The 23,562-nt window shown below is 35.2% G+C and overlaps 2 protein-coding genes across 2 annotated transcripts in view; one reads left to right on the forward strand and one right to left on the reverse strand.

Moving 5' to 3' along the window:
• Positions 1–260: 260 nt before the first annotated feature.
• Positions 261–2,786, forward strand: LOC140436193 (uncharacterized). The gene is made up of 2 exons (XM_072524891.1): positions 261–727; positions 784–2,786. Exons 1-2 carry the CDS (start codon positions 642–644, stop codon positions 2,486–2,488), a joined length of 1,791 nt encoding a protein of 596 aa, XP_072380992.1. The 5' UTR covers positions 261–641; the 3' UTR covers positions 2,489–2,786.
• A 14,960-nt stretch (positions 2,787–17,746) lies between these two features.
• Positions 17,747–23,562, reverse strand: part of LOC140437497 (transient receptor potential cation channel protein painless-like) — a 31,303-nt gene continuing 25,487 nt past the window's right edge. The window contains exon 2 of the mRNA XM_072527059.1: positions 17,747–20,690. Coding sequence (XP_072383160.1) covers positions 17,903–20,683 — 2,781 coding nt within the window. The 5' untranslated portion in view covers positions 20,684–20,690 and the 3' untranslated portion in view covers positions 17,747–17,902. The remainder of the gene's footprint in view (positions 20,691–23,562) is intronic.

The following is a 23,562-nucleotide window of genomic DNA, read 5'->3' on the forward strand; positions in this document are numbered from 1 at the left end:
AGTTATGAACTGTATTAATCATACATTTAATCATACTGTTTGCAATAACATGACTTACAATGTCTATTTATGATAAAACTTGTACAAACAAATACGTATAAATGTTATCAATACGATACATGAAGTGCCGGTATGTAAAGACTGTCATTATAAATGAGGAGCATACATGCAAAAACCGATAAATCCATTTTTTGAATTTTTTAACCTGCATATGGATTAGTATCAATTAAGTAGCCCTCTATGTTTCTAGAATATAAAATTCCAACAAAAACCGATATTTTTCCTTTAAAATGATGAACAAAGTTCACCAGTTCGAGCAAATGCCGATAAATCCAAATTTCAAGCAAAACCCGATATATCTTTAAATAATGAATTCGCCATCTATGTTGTAAATCCATAATATAGTGCGTACTTATAGCAGGTTTGTTTATGCTGTTTTGGGCTTCGTTTTATAGTAGTAGCATAAACAAAGAAGTATACTTCTTTTCCTATGGTAGTAGTTTGTAAATTAAAAACGAGAGGACTGTGTTAACATAAACACGTTGTTGGAATTAAGGGGGCAAGAATTAAGAGGTTATGTTATGTTGATTATGAATTACGTATTAAGCAGTTGTTTAACATACTCTTATTAAGTTTTAACAATGGAAGCAAGTGTGTTGGAAATTAGTATAGGAAATAGGAAAAAACAGAAAAGTGAGACCAAGAGGCAGAAATTGCAAAAGCAAAGGTAACAGGTAAAGAATAAATTAAGACGTTCGTTACCTAATCCATTTTTTGTTTTAGATATCGTGATAGCGATCCTCATTTGGAAAACTTTACAATAGTTTGCAAACATAATGGCCCTACTTATCACTGCAATAGCATTGCTGAAAGTGACATTCGAGCCATTCGAAATAAAATTTTTGAAAATAATGTGAAGTCAGAACAGGATATCAAATTGTGTCATTACATGTCAGTAGTTCCAATTGAAAGGAAAAGATCGACAACAGAACAAGCAATCAAGGGGCGTAACTTTTCCGTACACTACTTCTTGTCGAAAAGAGTCAGCAAGAAAAAAGTTCAGGTATGTCAGGCATTTTTTTTGAAATGTGTGAATATTAAAAAAGATCGCATAAACTACGTTGCTAAAACATTGTCAGACGGAAATATTCCAAAAGAAAATCGGGGTGGAGATCACGTGTCCACAAAATCTGTTGTCAAAAAGAATAAAATAAGAAAGTTTATTGGTAAACTACAAGGAAAAGAAAGTCATTATAATAGAAAGAAAGTAAGACGAATTTATTTGGCCGCTGATCTAAGCATAAAGAAATTACATGGCATGTACCTCACTCAATGCGACCCTGAACATAATGTAAACTTTTCGATGTTCAGAAGGATATTCGTTAATGATTTTAACATTGGGTTTTCTACTCCAGCATCAGATGTGTGCGCACAATGTACCAGACTTAAATTCAAAATTAGAACGGAAATTAACGAGGTAAAGAAAAGAGAGTTTCGAACTGAGTTAAGTATCCACCAAAAGAGGGCTAATGCATTTTATAGTCTGCTAAAAGAAACTCCTGAAAATTCCATTACATTCTGCTTTGATATGCAGCAGGTGCAGCCTTTGCCCAAAACACCTATTAATGATGCGTTTTATGCACAGCAGATTAGCATGTATGTTTTTTGCTGCGTTGATAGCCAATCCAAACATCCAACTTTTTTTACGTGGACTGAAGATCAGGCAGGTAGAGGATCAATTGAAATAGGTTCTGCACTTGTAAATTACTTGGATTCTTTAGAGTACGATAATATTACGACACTTCGCCTCTTTTGCGACGGGTGCGGTGGACAAAACAAAAACTCCCATATTATTCATTCGCTGTACTTCTGGCTTAGATTTAAAGCTCCAGTTCAAGTAACAGAAATATTACTTGTATTTCCAGTCAGGGGCCATTCGTATTTGCCAGCAGACAGGGTATTTGGGAGAGTAGAAAAGCTTCTAAGAAAAAAAGCCACAATTCTCTCTAGAGAGGAATATGAAGAAATTTACAAACAAATTGGAGTTGTTAAAAAGATAGGCACTGATTGGAGATTGTTTAATATGAAAGAGCTTCAAGTTGGCTTGAAAAAAGTAAAAGCGCTAGCCGATACAAAGAAAATTGTAATAAAAAAATTTAAAAATGGCAAATTCATAAAAATACGTTCATTCCAAAACTATTATTTTACCAGTGGGTTGGAAAATTTTGAAAAACTTTTGAAACCAAAATTTTCCGATGCTGAGTTAACCATCACAGAAAAAGATTTGACTCGGGGTATCCCCGAAAAGAAAAAAAAATCCCTTAGACACTTACTAAATCAACAGTTCGATAAAGATTGGGAGAAATTACAAGAACTTGACTGGTACCGGGAATTGCTTAATGGCAAAAGTTCAAATGAAAAGGATGAGGAGAAAGAGGAAGAGGAGACATGTGACTGCCTGGAAGAGGAACCAACACTTCAGATTTAACTTGACTTTTTTACTTTTTTCAACTTGTTAAACAATAAAAATAATTTTCTACATTCTAGTTCGTTTATTTTCTTTTATTAACAACAAAAATATGGTGCTCTTGCAAATATCTTTCAGGCAAAAACCGATAAATTTCGGTTTTCAAACAAAACCCGATAAATTAAAAAAAAAATGACAAATAAAAACAGTAAAAAAAGATAATATATTAAAATTCTAGGATTTTATTATATGACTTACTACTACTATTTAATTCCAATATGATGTTTTTTTAAATTATTATGGGATTTTGCTGTATAAGTTTTTGGCATTTATCTCGAAATTGGAAAAAGTGGATTTATCGGTTTTTGCATGTATGCTCCTCAAATACTAACATTACCTGAGATATTATTTTATATAGGACGAAACAATAATTGATTGGAAATCGTTTTTAAAAAAATACTGAAGAAAAAAGTTATCTTAACGTGTAAATATTTAGCGGTAGGTGGCTATATCAATCTGGCCTCGATATTATAGGCATTAGCCATGTATTAAGGTGAAAATTCTGAGAGATGTACTCTCGGATTTATATTAAATTCTGATCTTTCTGCGCTTATTTTATTAATTTTATATGATGTGCCTCTGACCTGCTATTAACTCGTTATTTCTATTTGTGATTTTTTCTTTCAGTATTAGTAACCACATCTCACTATATTCTGTTGATACTTTTAATTTTCTTCATTTAGTAAGATTATGGCTGCTACTTAGATTTTAAACTTCCAACTATTTAAAATTATGGAAAAAAGAGATTACTTAATACATATGACTATTAGAATAAATAAATTAAATTAAATTAAATAATTTGTGAATACTCCACTAGCTTCACTAGCAAATTTAACAACACTCTTCTCCAAGATCTAATTAATTACACTCCCAAATATACTGTCACCAACACTTAAAGATTTAATTTCCAAAATTTCTTCAACTACTCTTCCAAATAATTTTACTATGGTCTCTTTAGATGTAAAAAATATTTTCACTAATGTTCCCAGATTAGACACCATTCCAATCATCAATAATCTTTTACTAACAAAAACTATTGATCCCAATAAATGTTCACAAATAACTTCTCTACTCCAACTCTGCCTTTCCCAAGACTTCATTATCTTTAACGATAAAATTTATAGAACACCAGAAGGTTTAGCAATGGGAAATCAACTTTATTCACTACTTGTAGATCTTTTTCTTGACTCTCTTAAAAATACTTTTGTTCATTCCCAACCACAAATAATGTTGTGGTACAGATATGCAGATGATATGTTAGCCTTTACATAAGCCCCCCTTGGAATCACACAACATTTTGTCATTAAAAAAAAATCTACATCCTGCAATTAATTTGATCTTAGTGTTAACAATATTATCAACTTTTTTGATTTAAACATTAAAAAGAATTCTTCCTCTTCGATTTATGTTTTGGTCACAAGATGATAAAATATTCTTGCTTAGGTTCACGCAGTTTACATAATTCATTAGCTTATTCGCTGGAAAGCAGTTCCTCCAGTTATTCTTTATTAAAAGATAACGCAAAATTTGCGTTCAATGTGTATAGTGAAACAACCAAAATTCACTGTGAGTTTTTATCCTTTTTTATCTTGCTAGTGTAAATCCAATTACAAAGCTGAAATTTTCTTAATGTGTCATGAAAGCCAAATTTTTTTTTAAATTCAAAAATGTGCAGTGGTCAGTGAAGTGTTTTAAGAGATAGATATATATTATTTTAATTATTGTATATCTATTGTATATATATACAATATTTAATTTTTTTATTTTTTATTTTCTTTGTATCTCTAGTAATGCAAAAATAAATACATGTAAATTTTAATAAGAACAGGGTAAATTACGAACTTTTGTTATTTATTAAAAATTTTTTTATTATTTTAAAAGAAACTTGTATTATTAAGAGTTTTTTGTAATCCAATACTTTCCAGGTCATCCAGAGAAATAAGATTAAAATTTTGATAAAAATATGTTTGAAAGTATAATTTGTAATGGAAATTTCTGTTTTTGTGAAATTTTTTATAATTTTATAATTTAGCCAGTAATAAATACAGCTAGTAAGTAACCGCTTGGTATTTTTTATTTCTCTACTAAACCTACCTTCTCCTGGACTGCAAACACACAATTCTAATAATTTTTAATCAAGACCACATAAGATAAGCGTAATTGTTCCTTTTTGCTTTGAACATTTTGGAAAAAGATTTAACCTATTTGTTCTATCCTTGAGTTTTTATTTTATTCTTCGTCTAACTTAAATTCCAAAACAAAACTTTCCTTTGGATTAATTTTTACATTACTCAAAGTAGTGGCCAACTTCTGGCCTTCCTTTCTACCAATCCAGGTTTAATTTTTGTTGCAAGTTCCTGAAATTTTTTTCGTGAGCTATTTTTTCTTCATTCAGGCACTTAATACGTTCATGACTGGAGAGTCAGAGCTAACCCTCGAGGTGATGCAGCACACAAAATTATACCTAGTTGCCTGCTGACATCACGTATAAGCACATTGTTCCGTATTTTCTAATTAGCAACACAGAATCGTCAAGCTTTACTTTTTAATGAAGTTATAGGGTATACATTTAAAAAATAATTTAAAAAATTAATAAAAGAATTTTTTATTATACGATTAAAATTAAATTATACATAAAATAATAAACATGTATATATAAAGTTTTTATAATTAGTTAATAATAATACATATAATACGTGACATCGATATGGAATAATACCTAACTTTAAAGGAATGTGGTCTGATGGTTTTTATTGCATGCAAAAATATAAAATTATATTCGTACAAGCACCTTTTGTTATTAAGTTATTATTTTTGAGACTATATTATTTTCGAATGAAAATTACATGTTTGACAAAATAAATTTAGGAGCAATTATGTGAAATTTTGACAGTCAGTTTTAGCTCAAAAAGAATGTCATACTATATACACGAAAAAAGGCTATAACATATTCACAACCAAAAATGCACACGAAATGCGAAACACCGCGTGATCATTTCCTTATATTATTTTTGAACCTACAGTTACAGCAACTGAAATGATTACTGACTTGCAATGCACGTAGACTATAGCGATAGGCCTAGATACTAAACACTGCTAAATATATAACAAATATTCAGGGAAATGTTCAGTTGAGGTTTTAAAACCGGAATAGAGACAAGAGAAGAACTATACTGTATGCAACTACTGACAAAGAAATGCTACGACCAAAAAAATAACGTGTCTTTTATCTATTATATAAAAATATTTGACAGTTGAAAACACGAACCCTACATGTCTGACTACACAAAATACAAAAATGGTTCGAAATACCTACGAGTAAAATAGAACTTACATTAAAGACAAATATAAAAATTACACGTTAATAATTCAGTAGTAACCAATATAATATAAGTAACAAAAGGTGTCTGGTGATAATGTATACCAACTCCTGTTTTGATTATTATATATGCAGAAAATATCTTCGAAAAATCATTAAACAACAAAAAGCCTCGGAATAAAAGTGAAAGAAATAACGATAAATTATGGAGAACAACAGAGCAAAGATAAGGGCTATAAGAACAACAGCCCAAGGAGACAGGAACACAGCAAACAAACTAAATAGACAGACCAAAGAAGAAAAACATACGGGCGGGAAATGTGACAACCATGTGAAATAACAGAAAGAAATAAAAACATGGACCATGTGTGGAAACTACAGAAAATATCAAGAAACGACAGGAAACTCATGCCACCTCTACATGGAAAAAACGGATAAGTATACACCACCCAAGATAAGGCTGAAGTCTTGAGAACCACACTAATAAGACAGTGTTCCAACAACCACCACCAAGAAGAAGACTGTGACTTTAACTCCTGGTGAAAGCAGCCGTTTATTTAACACAATAAACGCACTGATGAAATCTAGAAGATTCACTAATCGATGGAAAGAAGCCCATGTGATCACAAACCATCAACCAGGAAAAACAGCATTTTTCCACAGAACTCTAGGCTAATAAGCTTACTTACTGCCATCAGTCAGCAAAATGTCTGAAATACTGATACTATCAAGGCTCGAAGAGGAAACAGAGACACTACAGGTGTTACCGAAAGCCCAATTCAGATTAAGAGCCAGTATAAAGATTTAGACTGATCTACAAAATAAAGAACTATCCATATAACAATGCATGAAAAAGCTACTCTTCTTGTACCTCGCAAAACGAAAGTTCAAGATTTGCATGACACATCCTATCCGAAGTCGGAATTCCAGAGGAAGAGGTACCACGGAGAGATATTCTGTTTTCTTTGCTGTATAACATATACATACACAGCCAATATCCTCAGAATACCAGTCACCATGATGAGCCTTTATGCAGACGACACGTCAATAGTATGCAAGATATAGCAACTAGAAACTTTTAGACAGCACTAGACGCCTTAGAAGAATGATGCATACAGTAGAAAAATGCAGTAAAGCTGGTGAAGACCTAAGCAATGATGTTTAAAACGAGACGACAAAAGAAGGCAAAATAACACCCGCCAATATCAGAAGCCTAACTGGAAAAAGAAGCAAATTAACATTTAGAACAAAGACAAGGCTCATCAACAGCATCATACTGCCCATTGTGACATACGCATCTCTCGCTTAAGGGACAAACTTGCAAGACGAACAAAAAGAATATCTAAGCTGCCGATAACGAAACACTACGAGAGGCAACGAACGCCTCTCGATACGGAACGGAAAGATTCATTTACATTAGAAGATTACGAGACTAAAGCGCCATACGCTCTCCTGGACTTTACACGGAAAAGAAGTCAAGTGGAAGTCTGATTTCCCAAGACTGTCACGCGACAAGCATTATTATGATAATAGCCTCTCATAGCGCATCAGCGTGTTATGAGGGGGATTATGGTTGCCTGGAGAGCAACTGAGCCTCGGTTGATTCTTCCTTGATCTACCTGGACAGATCTTTCTTACTACAATGAACTGTATCCTCAAATGTTCCTACGGATATGAAAGTCTCATTGGGGTCGGGGATTACTATTGAGTGTTGTGTGTATGTGTGTGTGTGTATGTGTGTGTGTGTGTGTATGTGTGTGTGTGTGTGTGTGTGTGTGTGTGTGTGTGTAAAATCAAGAAGAAAAAGGGACATTTGATAAGTTAAGTAAAACTAAAACAAAAACGAAACACACATTTATCTATATTCTCTATAAAAACCTGCCAAAATTTCACCGATATTGTGGCGTACAAAACCGAATCTATATAAAAAAATTACAAATTGTACCAAATATAAATCAGACGTACACCCGGAAAGAAAAGTACTATACGGTGACAGTCTGGGAATGGCTCGCGGCTAGACAAAACAGTGGAGATGGTCGTGCGGTCCACAAAACAAAAAAATCCGAAGTTATATCAGGGGCGCCAGGTAAATTGGCCCACAGCCTTCCCTACGTTGCTATTCAATAAACCACCAACTTACCAATAGGTTTACTACTAAAATACTAAGTAACAGTATACAACCTGAATAAATAAAAAAATAAATGAAATTGTCAGATTAGAATTTAGTCAATTTTAATAAATAGATTCCCAAGATAGTTGAAAATAAATACATACATATTACATATTACAATATTATTTAACTTTACCATAGGCTTAATAAAAAAATAATATAAAAATGCGGCTTCTGCCTGCCTAACAAAAATTCATAAGTTATTTCTACTTAACAGAACAAAATGAAAGGTAAGACGTGTCAAAAGTACCGGACGCTAAGGGGTGTGCGGTTCAATACCAACCAAAAAAAAAATAATTAACGCAAATAGGACACCACGTGAGCTCAAGTGCGTGCGCAGAAAATAATATATAAAAAAAATAAATCTCAAATATATAACCCCCCCTTAGACGCAGTTTACAAAATTAAAATAGGTATGTGTAAATATTGAATTAATAAAATAAACCGCAAATTATCTTTAAAAAAAATCTGTAAAGTATTTGTAAATATGAAAATAAAAACTAACAGCAAATAATCTTTAAAAAAAAACTATTGTATTCCGCAAACCAAATTAGACGGTGCTTAAATCTTCCGTTGAAAATTAATTATCGATCCATACCTCGAATATTCATATACTTCACCGCGTGGAATTCCAGTTATAGTTCAGCGTATCTTCAATCCAAAATCCCATACGATTGCCGATGTACATAGACTTGTGTGACAATGTTGAAAAGTTGAAAATTACAGCCAGATGGAAAAATACGAAGAAGAAGAAGCAGAAAAAAAACAAACAAACCAACCAACCAACCCTGAAGCAAGAAAACATTAATTACCATCTGTGTCTAAAATAATTATTTGGAAATAAATATATTGATTTTAACACTTTGTTTATCTGCCTTTTGGCGATAATGGAGCAATACAAAAAAAAAACTTGTCTCCGAACTTGAATGTATGAAAACTGATAAAAATGTGAATAGCTTTTTAGAGATGGGATAAAAAAATAACTACAACTTTTTAATTAATTAAAAACGAAATGTTCTAACACTCACCCTTCTTAGCCAGATTAGGGGTTTGAAATATCCCAAATTGGACCGAAGCGTAGCCGGCTATTTGGACTCGTGATTAAGGCTAATTTCTTGATCTAAATACGACTCCCGGTATTCACGTGTACTGTAGATCCGCTTTTTTTAGCGAAATTGTGGATATTCCAAAAAAAACCCTTCCACGAAGGCAGCAAATCCCCTTGAATATCCACACGGTTCGGACTAGTCCAGATCCCACATGGAACAGCAGCAAAAGCAAAAAAACAAAAATGCCGTTTTTAATCTAGCCCAACCTTTCAGTAACACTCTCAAACCTGGAATCACTTTCTTTCCGTCGTCTTTCCGAACACTTGACAACTTGACACACGGAGGTCACCGAATAGTACCGAGATTCAAAAATTTCAATTTTATGATCCCAATTCTTCCAAGATAACTCTAGAAAGAACGATCTAAATTAGTTTCTTCACAAAAAAGAGGACGTGTTCCCTTAACTTCAGCACAATTTGCCAGACATTACCCCTATTTGAAAATTACTAATTTTATTTTCGCCACCTTGCTTATAATATATTATAGGCAACCGCTCTTACACGTCCTGAATTATTTAAATTTTGATAAAATAGAGGTGGGACTTTCTACTTTAAATTTGGAACGTAACAACACCTCCCTTTCCCAGAGGAAAATTTACGAGGAAAAACTAGACGAAGAAAATTTTCCCTCGCGCTAGCGACACACTACCTAAACTCTGAGCGAAGTCCACACAATCCACACAATCATCATCCACACCGTCTTCACCATGCGCAAGTACTTGGACAACGAAAGACATACCAACCTCAAACCACACGCACAAAGCAACAACTTACTTACAACACTTACTCCACTTCCACACAACAGTCATCTCTCATCGTATGAGATCAAGTAGAATAGTTTCAAATTCCAACGTCAATCTGACAACACTGATTTGGTCGGTTACTGGATGTTGCCCTTATTCGCGACCTCCCAGCTCTGGGGCATCGCTAGTACTTCACTATACCTCGCATAACATGAGTCCATAAGAAACTCTCCACCACTCGACTCTTACTGATACTGCGAGAAACATCTACCGAAACAGTAGTGTAATTCCAATTGTTCATTAAAATAAAAATGAGATAGGTCTTTCAGAATTTAAATCCGTATACAACGAAATTTAGTGAATCATCCAAAACTAAGCTATTATCCAACAAGATTCACCAAAACATAATTATGTGGCTTCGAAAAAATCCCAATTAAATAGAATGGCTTACTAACATCAAAACAAATCCCAACGCCATATCATCGAAGACAACATATTTCTGACCAAACCTAAGTGACATTCAATTCCATAAATCAAAAGAAATTAAGGCTACCGCAACCCTACGACTTCGTATTGGCTACCTAACACAAAAAAAAACGAATCGGTTGACCATCCAAATACATCCTAAGAACCGATCATAGCCAACACTCAGTCATCCTTCACGGACACAACAAAAAAAAATAAATACAACCAATTTCAGAAGAATTTACTTAGACTAGACAAAACTTTGCTAGTCCGTTCTACTCCGACCTAAATCCTATCGGGATCACCAGTCGGGTTACTAATCCTTAAATCCTTAATATTCCAAATACCTTGATCCTTGCCATTTTCATCCTCTAAACTATATGTCCAGGGGGAAACTTTCTTCTTCACGAAGTAGGGTCCTATCCATCTAGGAGCTAACTTTTTCGTGAAATATTTAGCGGCATCTGACAACACAAAATTTCTCCGCCATACTGACTGATGGGGCTGAAATTCCTCTGGACGTCTCCGTAGATTATAGGTCTTCTCACACTTAGCCGAAGCTTTATCTAAACGTTTTCTAACATCAACAAATAATTCCTGGAGTCCACGCGATCGATTATATCCCATTTTAGCTACTTCGTCCTCCGGGTCTCCGAGTTTGTCCTTTCGGGAAAAATCTCGTCCATCCACTACCATCTTCCGACCGAAATTTATGAAGTAGGGATCTTGACCAGTCGACTCGTGGTATGCAGTGCGCGTAGCACATGCTAGTTTGGCCAAATTTTCATCCCACTTCTTATGGTTGTCAGCTATATAAGTTGCCATCATTGTTTTAAGGGTTCGGTTATAGCGTTCAGATGGATTGCACTGTGGATGATACAACGCATTATAACGAACTGAGACACCATAGGTTTCCATCATTTTCTTGAAAATACCCGAAGTATACTGGACACCATTATCACATAGTAACAGACGTGGAACTCCAAATACGAGGAAAACTTCTTCTTCTATTTTCTTAACGACATGCACGGCTTTTGAGGATCGCAACGGAAATACCAAAGAAAATTTACTAAACACATCCATTACCACTAAGATAAACTTATAGCCTTGAGTTGATCTTGGGAAAGGTCCCATAAGATCGGTTGCTACTATCTCCCATGGTTGAGTAGCTTTAGGTTGAGGAGTCATAAAGCCTTTGGGCTTACCTTGTTCCACCTTATGCATGGCACACAGTGAGCAACGTCCAACGTAACGAGACACATCACTCCGCAGTTTCGGCCAAAAATACTTCTCGTTAATACGCTTATAAGTTTTCAGGATCCCCATATGACCTGCTAAAGGACTATCATGACACAACTTCAGCACTTCCAATCGTTGACCCTTAGGAACGACTTCCTTCCAATTGTCCGCTTCCTCGACCAAAAATCCATAACTGGGACGGATGTATTTATAAAGTTTGCCACCAGACATTCTCCACTGAGGATACTTCAAGGGATTAGACTCGATTTTTCTACAAAGTTTATCATACCAACTATCACCACTAGGAAGCGGTACAACCTCTTCAACCATATCAAGCACGGGAACTGACCGAGATAACAAATCGGGGACAACATGTTCTTTTCCTTTCCGATGCACAATCTTAAAGTCATATTGTTGCAATCTTACCGCCCATCGAGCTAATCTTCCAGTAGGATCCTTCAAATTTTGAAGCCATACGAGGGATGCGTGATCAGTCACGACCGTAAACGGAACACCCTCCAAATAAGGACGCAGTTTTTCGACTGCCCATAACACAGCTAAACATTCCCGTTCCGTCGTGGAAAAATTCCTTTCTTGACGCGTTAGTGATCTGCTCAGGAAACTAATTACTTCGTCACCATCCGGGCCTGGCTGCAATAACACGGCGCCCACTCCATATCCTGAGGCATCACATTGGACAACAAAAGGCAAATTGTAGTCAGGACAATTAAGTATCGGAGCAGAAACTAGACATTCTTTTATTTTCTGAAAAGATTCTTCACAACTCGGGGTCCAATTGAATTTTCTTCCTTTCTTCAATATCGCTGTAATTGGAGCTAGTAGTGTCGCAAAGGAAGGAATAAATCTTCGATACCAGGAAAATGTGCCTATGATGCTACGAACTTCCTTGACGGATGTGGGTGTTGGGATACGTAGCATAGCCTTGACCTTATCACCATCAACATGTAGTCCATTCCTATCAACCACATGACCCAAATACTTTAGTTCCGGTCTACAAAATTGACATTTATCCCAGCTAACGGTTAACTTAGCTTCTCTCAAGCGTCTAAAGACTTCCTCTAAGATCCTTACATGTTCTTCAATAGACTTTGTCACGATGACCACGTCATCCAAGTAAGTAAAAACATAGGGTTCCAACTCCGGACCGAGGACACGATCTATCAACCTCTGCCATGTAGCCGGGGCATTATGTAATCCAAAAGGCATTCTGCAAAACTGAAAAAGACCTCGACCAGGAACCGTAAAAGCAGTATAAGGCCTGGAAGCCTTAGCAACAGGTACCTGCCAATACGCCGACTTAATGTCTATGGTGGAAAGATAATGCGCGTTCTTTAATTTATTTAAAATATTAGAGATGTACGGTAATGGGTAGCCATCCCTCTCTGTTACGGCATTAAGCTTTCGATAGTCTACGCAGAACCTCCATTTTGGTTCTTCACCTTCTGGAACCTTTTTTTTCACCAAGAGAATCGGGGACGACCAAGCACTATTCGATCGCTCCACTACTCCTTTCGCCAACATATCTTCTAGCTCTTTATCAATATGGCTTTGGATTACTGGGGATACAGGATAGTAACGTTGTTTTATGGGTGCAGATTTACAAACAATCACATGCTCAGTGACATCAGTACAACCAAGAGAAGTGCCCATTAGTTCACGACTTCTATTAATAACTTCATCCAATTGCGACTTCTCTGCATCGGTCAAAATAGTTTGACCTCGGAGATGATCCACTGAACCTACCATTGCTGGAGCGTCCGAAAAATACCATTCGTTATGCCTCAAATCTGGAACGATACCCATAACACGCCAAAAATCAGATCCTAAAATCAGAATGTGCGGTACGTCCAAAATAACTAATACTGGCAAGACACGCAAGCGATCCCTAACCATGAAAGGTACTAAACATTCCCCCAACGATTCACACATCTGACCATTCGCCACTCTACAAACGGTCTTCTTCGAAGTATCCAACTCTAAACCCAAGTTTTGTAAAAATTTCCAACCAGTTCTTCCTACAATGGTCTTTGAAGCACCAGAATCCAATAATCCCAAAATTTCCTTTCCTAAGACTTTAACTTTCAAATATGGACGTTCATCTCCTTCGGAATGATGTAAAATAAAGTCTAAAATAGGACGTAGGTTGGTCGAGTCAACGTCGGCAACACCTCTTCGACCAGTTAGGTGCGCTTCCTTCCGTTTCCCGAATTACACGAAGGACAAGTTCTGACTGTAAACCCTTCTTTCTTACACTTAAAACAGTGAACAGCCTCCTTCTTCATTAGACACCCTACTGCCTTATGGCCTGACTGATTACAACGATAACAGATTAAAGTCCTAAACTTTCCTCTAGCCGACTCCGATTCGGATGAAGCAACAGGACCCTCACTAACACTACTAAAACTTTCAGCATCCACACTGATATAAGCTAGGTCCTTTTCCAAAGTATTCATTTTCCTACTATTCGGTTCAACATAGTTCCTAATACAATCACGTCTTTCCTCCATACTGCGACATAGAACACGAAGTTCCTCCAAGGTAGCTGGCAAAGGATCACGTAATCTATCTTGATAGAACGGATGCAAATTCCTAATAACTATAGACAATTTAACTTCCTCTGGAACATGACAACGCAAGCGATTAAAGTAACTATTCATTATTGCCAAGTAAACTCCAATAGTCTCAGACGAATGCTGAGTTCTCCTCCGAAGCTCTTCAAAAAGCGCTTCCCCATGGTGAGCTGACAGGTACTCCCTACGAAACTCTTCAACTAATTCAGCCCAACTCCCTACACGTAGACGAACATCTTTATAAAACTGATAGGCTTTATCCGAAAATAAATCTATACCTGATTCCAAAAGTATACTATCTGGTACATGACGAGCGAGACTCAATTCATTCACCATCTCAAAAAATGCAGAAATAGACATACCCCTAGCAGAACCTGAAAACTTTTCTATTCCCCATTTATGAGGAAGTATCATCCCAGAAGAAAAACTAGAGACAGACCCTGAAAAAACATTATTACCAGCTTGTGACATCGCTCCAGGAGAAGAAGCATGAACTTGTCCTACCCCTGCCTGAAAAGACTGATTTAAAACCGAAATCACATCGAGCGCTACTGGTACCGAACCAGATCCGATTGGATGCTGCTTATCATGTAAATCCTGTGACAACTTCAAAATCTCAGCAAGAAAGTCTGACTTAACAACCTGGGCTGCGTCTGCATCATCACCTGTTGGCAATACCATAAGATCAATTCTCCCCAAGACATGGTTAATCTGTGTCCGCAATCTCAAGGACTCAGCACAAGTAGGAGTTCCGGCAAACTTTCCAACAGCCGTATTCAGCTCCGCAAGTTTAGTCTCGATTGCAGTTTTATCCTGTGAAAAGGTGAATGGGTGCTCAGGATATCTAAAGCTTTCATTTGCTGCCTCACGACTAAGTGCATCAGACAGACTAGACCTCATAGACTCAACAGTGCCAGTAGACACTCCACGAATTTTGAGTTCATATTCCAGTTCCTCTTTCCTTAAGTAGTTGGGTACAAGTTTTCGCACCATCTTGCCAAAGTTCAAAATTTAAAAAAAAATGTATCAACCGAAAGGAGCAAATATTCAAACAAAATCAAGATATAAGTAAAAATATTAACACACAGGTACAGTTTACTTTATTAATGGGAGCAAACCAAAAGCAAAATAAAAGTAATAGTCGCTTTATTCAATCTATAAAATTTCACAAAAGATTTTCAAAATTTCATTGTTTCAGAACAAATTACAAGTCACAACATAATCTCAAAAAAAGATTTTACATTCCCTAACATAAGTAAGTTAAACCACAATGTAGAATTTCGAAGTCCAACTTCTCAAAAAAATAAATTTGAACTCCAACTGAAATAGAAATATTTCAAAGTCCTAATATATCCATAATTCTTCTAAGTTCCACAACACCACTTCAAAGTATCTTCTTTTAAGTTCCATTTTTGGCTTCTTCCAACTTCACGTCACACAAAAAAAAACTAGTAAGCACTTCTTGGCATACACTTCCACTAAACACGAAGTTCTAAGACTACTACTAAGTGCAAAACCAGTGGTAAAGTAAATAAATCAAAGTTAGTCAATTAAAGCCCAAACACGTTAGGTTAACTAATTAAAAGGAATCTACACAAGGGGTTGACAAAAAAAAGGTTAATTAATTAAGGGCCCCACGTTGGGCGCCAAAATATGTGGCGTACAAAACCGAATCTATATAAAAAAATTACAAATTGTACCAAATATAAATCAGACGTACACCCGGAAAGAAAAGTACTATACGGTGACAGTCTGGGAATGGCTCGCGGCTAGACAAAACAGTGGAGATGGTCGTGCGGTCCACAAAACAAAAAAATCCGAAGTTATATCAGGGGCGCCAGGTAAATTGGCCCACAGCCTTCCCTACGTTGCTATTCAATAAACCACCAACTTACCAATAGGTTTACTACTAAAATACTAAGTAACAGTATACAACCTGAATAAATAAAAAAATAAATGAAATTGTCAGATTAGAATTTAGTCAATTTTAATAAATAGATTCCCAAGATAGTTGAAAATAAATACATACATATTACATATTACAATATTATTTAACTTTACCATAGGCTTAATAAAAAAATAATATAAAAATGCGGCTTCTGCCTGCCTAACAAAAATTCATAAGTTATTTCTACTTAACAGAACAAAATGAAAGGTAAGACGTGTCAAAAGTACCGGACGCTAAGGGGTGTGCGGTTCAATACCAACCAAAAAAAAAATAATTAACGCAAATAGGACACCACGTGAGCTCAAGTGCGTGCGCAGAAAATAATATATAAAAAAAATAAATCTCAAATATATAACCCCCCCTTAGACGCAGTTTACAAAATTAAAATAGGTATGTGTAAATATTGAATTAATAAAATAAACCGCAAATTATCTTTAAAAAAAATCTGTAAAGTATTTGTAAATATGAAAATAAAAACTAACAGCAAATAATCTTTAAAAAAAAACTATTGTATTCCGCAAACCAAATTAGACGGTGCTTAAATCTTCCGTTGAAAATTAATTATCGATCCATACCTCGAATATTCATATACTTCACCGCGTGGAATTCCAGTTATAGTTCAGCGTATCTTCAATCCAAAATCCCATACGATTGCCGATGTACATAGACTTGTGTGACAATGTTGAAAAGTTGAAAATTACAGCCAGATGGAAAAATACGAAGAAGAAGAAGCAGAAAAAAAACAAACAAACCAACCAACCAACCCTGAAGCAAGAAAACATTAATTACCATCTGTGTCTAAAATAATTATTTGGAAATAAATATATTGATTTTAACACTTTGTTTATCTGCCTTTTGGCGATAATGGAGCAATACAAAAAAAAAACTTGTCTCCGAACTTGAATGTATGAAAACTGATAAAAATGTGAATAGCTTTTTAGAGATGGGATAAAAAAATAACTACAACTTTTTAATTAATTAAAAACGAAATGTTCTAACACTCACCCTTCTTAGCCAGATTAGGGGTTTGAAATATCCCAAATTGGACCGAAGCGTAGCCGGCTATTTGGACTCGTGATTAAGGCTAATTTCTTGATCTAAATACGACTCCCGGTATTCACGTGTACTGTAGATCCGCTTTTTTTAGCGAAATTGTGGATATTCCAAAAAAAACCCTTCCACGAAGGCAGCAAATCCCCTTGAATATCCACACGGTTCGGACTAGTCCAGATCCCACATGGAACAGCAGCAAAAGCAAAAAAACAAAAATGCCGTTTTTAATCTAGCCCAACCTTTCAGTAACACTCTCAAACCTGGAATCACTTTCTTTCCGTCGTCTTTCCGAACACTTGACAACTTGACACACGGAGGTCACCGAATAGTACCGAGATTCAAAAATTTCAATTTTATGATCCCAATTCTTCCAAGATAACTCTAGAAAGAACGATCTAAATTAGTTTCTTCACAAAAAAGAGGACGTGTTCCCTTAACTTCAGCACAATTTGCCAGACATTACCCCTATTTGAAAATTACTAATTTTATTTTCGCCACCTTGCTTATAATATATTATAGGCAACCGCTCTTACACGTCCTGAATTATTTAAATTTTGATAAAATAGAGGTGGGACTTTCTACTTTAAATTTGGAACGTAACAATATAAAAAAAATTGAAAGATTTAATATTTTGATGCATCCTTAAACATGTATTTAGTTCAAAAATGGCAATAAAGCACTTTGATCTGCTTTTAAACACTGAAATATATTCTAAAGCTATTGAAAATAATATATATTCCTAATTTTGATAATCGGTTTCTTTCTGACTTCTTACAATACTGTTAAAATTTCTCAATAGATCCTCCAATTTATTCTTAATCATAAAAATTTCCTGTTCAAGTTTATCTGCATCTGGATTAATTTTCATCTGTTCTTTCTTAGCTTGTACTAATTCATTAATTCTTCGCACAGTTTCTTTGTCTAAGTTAGTAGTATTGCACCAAGTGGCACATGCTTGATTTTTTCCTATCGGTTTATAAATTCTTCCGGATTTATTAGGATAGACGGTCATTTCGTAATTAAGGAAATGGGGAAACAGACAGATATATTGGGCCAGGGGCTTAAATATACTGTATTGCAGATTTTGACCGAACGAAAAGCAGCAACAAAAGTCGTTAAATTTGTTAAACATATTTTTAGGTACAATATTACCCAAAAGCATTACTTCAACATATCTAATATGCTGGGCTCGATATATATGTCCTAATAGCTCAGCATCATTTTTAATCATTTGTGTATCGCTTACAGCAAGACCATTGAGGAGGTTGAGCAATATAATGGCAATCATAAAAATAAACATAACAAATATTAATTTACTAACAATGGGAAATGTTTCAAAATTCATATCACTAGCTTCAAACTCCCCAGTTAACATGACTATTGTTTTAAATACCGATTTTCCTGGATCCGCAAAGGAATCATCATCGCCTCCTTCTGTATTATTTGCAGATGGCTGTTTTACTCCTTCGGTGAAAAGAATATAAAAACTAAGCGCAAATGCTATTAGAAGTAAGGAATACCAAAGGAGGAACTTGAAGAAATTGTATGACACTGTTCGCAACATTACAACGTTTGTAGATAACTTCGGGTGCTGCCCTATCATAAGTATTAATTCAAAAGCTGCTAAAAGTATTGATAAAGACGAAAGTTGTTTTCGGGTGTTAATGCTGGGAGAATCAATAAAGAGAATCGAACCAGCTAAAATAATCAAAATAATTTCCATATAATTTTCGAAATTTGTAAAATACTTCTTAGGTAGTACAACGATCTGAAAGAGTTCTCTGAACATTAAAACAAAAAATGTTATTAATAATATGATCCATGAGAAGTGCTTGAGGAAGGTTTGGAATGATGAAAGTTCGTCAACAAAATTGGCATAGTAAGAAAATATATAAATAACCAAAGATGCACAAAAAGCTACATAAAAAGCAAGATTCGTAAAAAACAGCCACCGTGTTCTATGCCATTTCATATACAAGAAACTTACTATCACAGGGTGTTTAAGCAAATGCTTGAATTCTGGGGCTGTACTCATATATGATATAACTTCGGTTTCATGAACAAGCTCTTTATTACCAGAGTTTCTACCAGCCTCAGCATCAGGATTAAGAATTTCTTCGGCAGGGGGAACTAACGTGCGATAATTAAGGGTTATAGTGAAGTCTTCTTTCTCCTTTTTACCTTTGAGATCAAACTGAACGCAGTTATCTAAATGAGCTTCTAACAATTCGGGTTCCAAGTCTTGAACAGGCATAAAACCGAAGTTATTTTTGGAACCTAAAGAAGCTCCTACGTCTAAAAGTTTATTAATAATAACTGTGTCGCCATATCGTATAGCATAATGTAATGGAGTATTTCCAGATTCATCCCTTCCATTTATGTCATAAAGGTTTCTGTTATATTTTATCTTTTGAAGAAAGTGATCACAGCACAACTTCCAATTAATTTCTGGGAACTTTGGACTGTCGTAATTTTTTAATAATATTGGTAAAACAGATTGTGGAATTTGGTCGTCGTTCTCATATTTATTAATGAGAATTTCAAATATCTCGTGAAAACCATGTTCAGCTGTAATTTCTAAAGGCGTCTCTTTTTTACCACTTGTGGTTTTGTTTTTGTCTGCACCTTTCTCGATTAAATGTTTCACTATCCGTTTATTACCTACTTTGCATGCCAACTGTAAAAGAGTTAGATTCCCGTTTTCACTGTTAACTAAATCGCCAATCATTTCACTGTCACAATTTATAAAATCATTTTCTTGATTTAGTCTTATAAGTTCAAATAACGAATCTGCTCCTTTTGGACTGATTTCTTTAAGTGGAATTCCGTTTAAGTTGTTATTATCCCCTTTATCTGGTAACGATCCATCGTACAAGTTTCCAGCTATTATCAAATCTCTAGCAGTTCGGCCTCGAGAGTTATGAGAATCAATATCAACTGTAACACGACTATAATCTAGAATCACTTTTACAATATCGTTTAAGTCTTTTTTAGCTGCCCACAGGATAGGAGTCATCATTTTATTATCTGCCAAATTAACATTTATACCTTCGTCTATTAAAAGTTTAGCACATTTGACAAAGTCTTTTGAATTTTTATTACCATGTCTAATAAGTATATGTAAAGCATTACTACCTTGTGCTAAAACTTCATTTAAATGGAACTTTCTCTCCTTTAGTTTGTCTATAATAACTTTTAAGACAAAGTAGTCAGCTCGTTCAGCGGCATAATGAAGTACCTCCCATTGATTTTCGTCTTGATACCGTACATCCGCTCCTAAGTCTATTAGCAATTTGACTGTCTTTGCCTCTACTTCCTTTTTCGTACATGCTATCAATAAGATGGGTTTATTGTGGTCAGGATAGAGATATTTTAAAAGTTTCTCGTTGACTAACGTCTCCAATTGATCTGTTTCATTTATTAAAACACGATCCAGAAGAACCTCTTCGGGAGCAGGACAAATACTGTTAGTTCTTGTAAATATGGTAGATTTATCGCCATTGTTTATCTTCGAATACATGGTGGACCTAAAACAAAGAAGCCTACATTAGAATTTTATCTATTAAATTATTTTAATAATTATTTATAAGTTGTTATTTTCCATTATGTTCATAATGTAAAATAAAATTGGTTATTGCATTTATTATTGTAAATGTCGACATGTTTTTTCTTTAGATATCTATTTTTATTATTGTAGGGTACAATATACAAGCGACAATATATAGTGATTTCTGATATTCATCAATCAGCCAATCGCGTCCACTGCCGGACATAGGCCTCCCTCAGTTCTCTTCAGTGTTCTCTACACTGGGCCGCTTGTAGCCAGTTTACCGCTACACGTTGTATATCATCGGTAAATCTAGTCGGTGGTCGTCCTCGGCTTCTTTTATAGTTTCTGGGCCTCCATTCCATAATACGTCTTGTCCACCGTCCATCTTGTGTTCTGGCTAAGTGTCCTGCCCAGTTGCACTTAAGCGTCGTGGTTCTTTCGATGACGTCTTGAACTCCTGATCTTTGCCTGATTTGTTGGTTTGTTATGTGGTCTTGAAGGCTCACGTTCAGCATTGCACGTTCCATGGCTCGTTGTGTAACTCGGAGTTTATTCGCAGATTTTTACGTGAGTTTTAAAATCTCTGCTCCATAAGTTTGTACAGGCAAAACACATTGGTTATAAACCTTTAACTTGAGACACATGGGAATTGAACTTTTTAGAATACGGCTTAATTTGCCAAATGCTGGCCACGTCAGGCCTATTCGCCTCTGTATTTCTCGTGTTTGATTGTCTCTGCTTAGTTTGATCTCGTGTCCCAGAAATTTGTAAGTGTCTGTTCGTTGTATGGTATTGTCTATAGTTATATTTCCACTCATTACGAGATTTGTCATAAGTTTAGTTTTCTCAAAGTTTATCTTTAATCCTGCTCTTTCAGACAGACTTTTAAGCGAATATATCACAGAAACTGTATTCTGTAAATTATCTGCGATTAATACAACTTCATCTGCAAACCTTAGATGATTTAATCTTTCTCCATCTATATTGATGCCCATATCTTGCCATTCTTCTTCTTCTTTAAGTGCCATCTCCGCGACGAAGGTTGGCAATCATCATGACTATTCTGACTTTCGAGGCAGCTGCTCTGAACAAATGCCTTGAGCTGCAACCAAACCACTCTCTCAGGTTCTTCAACCAGGAAACGCGTCTTCTTCCTACGCTTCTCCTACTCTCTACTTTTCCTTGAATTATGAGTATCAAGATGTTGTATCTTTCGCCTCTCATTACATGTCCGAGATATCTTGCCATTGAGTGTTCTTAAATATTGACTCTAGAGCTACCGTGAACAATTTTGGTTAAATATTGTCTCCTTGTCTAAATCCTCGACCTAAGCTGAATTTTTCTGTGTCTTCGTGTAGTCGTATATTTGATGTAGCGTTCTCGTAGAAGTTTTTGATTAGTGTCGTGTACCTGTAATCTATTCGGCTTTGATTTTGGGCTTCCAGTACTGTTTCAAACCCTACAGAATCAAAAGCCTTCTCGTAATCGACAAATGCAAGAACCAGTGGTATGTTGTACTTGATGCACTTTTCTATTAAGATCTTTTTAGTATGCAAATGGTCATTTGTGCCATATCCTGCCCTGAAGCCTGCCTGTTCCTTTGGCTGATAGAAATCAAGTTTAGGTGTTAGTCTCTTTGTTAAGATTTTCATAAAGAGTTTGTACATATGTGTCAAGGGGCTGATGGGTCTATAATTTTCTAATTTAGTAACATCGCCTTTTTTGTGTGACAAGATTATCACTGCATTGTTCCAGTCTTTTGGAATCGTACCCGCATATAAGCATTTATTAAACAGTTCGCTTACTGATTTTAATAGAATTTCTCCTCCTGCTTTTATTGCCTCAATAACGAGTCCATCATCACTAGGCGATCGATGGTTCTTCATTTCCTTTAAAGCTGCTGTTACTTCTAACACAGGAATGGGTAAAATTATTTCCGATCCCTGATTTATGAGAGTCTTTTTAGTTGTGTCGGGAAATTGTCTTGTGGTCTTTGGCTGGTATAGAGGTCTTTATAAAACTCTGGTTATTTTCAGAATGTTTTGTTAATCTGCTGTTGCCTTTCCGTCTTTATCTCCCAGCTTGTATATTTTTTTTTACTTTGTATGAGTTTTCTTTTCATTATCTTTAAACCTTTGTTCTCTTCTACTGTTTGAGTAATTACATTAGTATTATATCTTCTTACATCTTTTCTAATTTCCGCTGAAATTCTTTTATTTAGTTTTCTATATTCTTCTTTGTTTCCCTTTTCGTTCTTGCTTAGGTTTCGTCGCATTTCCATTAGAGCTTTTGTATCTTTGCTAATCTTTTCACTTTTGGTGTCATTTTTCTTGCAAAATTTGAGTTGTGCGTGTCTAACCGAGTCTGTTATTAATTTATTGTGATCGTCGATACTTAGAGGTTTGGGATTATTACTCTGTAAAGTTTCGGCTATATTTTTTATGTATGCTTCTGGCTGATTTGGTGAACTGTTTATCATCTTTGCTCTTTCTTTTTGTAGGTTTATCATTACTCTAGCTCTTACTGGTCTTTGGTCGCTTCCTACTGATAGTTTATTGAGTACAGTGACATCTTAAATAATTTGCTTTTTGTCTGTTATTATATAATTATATTTGCTATCACTTATTCCGTCTGGACTAGCCCACGTCCATTTTATATTCTATTTCTTCTTAAAAAAAAGGTATTTTCTGATATTAGTGGTGTAAAAATAAAGAGGATTGTGATTCCAAAAACACAAATACCAGGTATAATATAAGTCACACTAGTTTCAAGCAAAGCAATAAAACATTGAAATACACTATACAGAATTTCTTAAGATACTGATGTTATATCTTCTATAACATTGCAAA

This window comes from Diabrotica undecimpunctata, chromosome 3 (assembly GCF_040954645.1).
Source record: "Diabrotica undecimpunctata isolate CICGRU chromosome 3, icDiaUnde3, whole genome shotgun sequence".
Lineage (NCBI taxonomy): Eukaryota > Metazoa > Arthropoda > Insecta > Coleoptera > Chrysomelidae > Diabrotica > Diabrotica undecimpunctata.

Bases quoted from the DNA above. Each gene is read 5' to 3' on its own strand.
- LOC140436193 (XM_072524891.1), top strand. From the start codon at position 642: ATGGAAGCAAGTGTGTTGGAAATTAGTATAGGAAATAGGAAAAAACAG. The intron at 728-783 runs GTAACAGGTAAA...TTTTTGTTTTAG, and splicing joins CAGAAATTGCAAAAGCAAAG to ATATCGTGATAGCGATCCTC.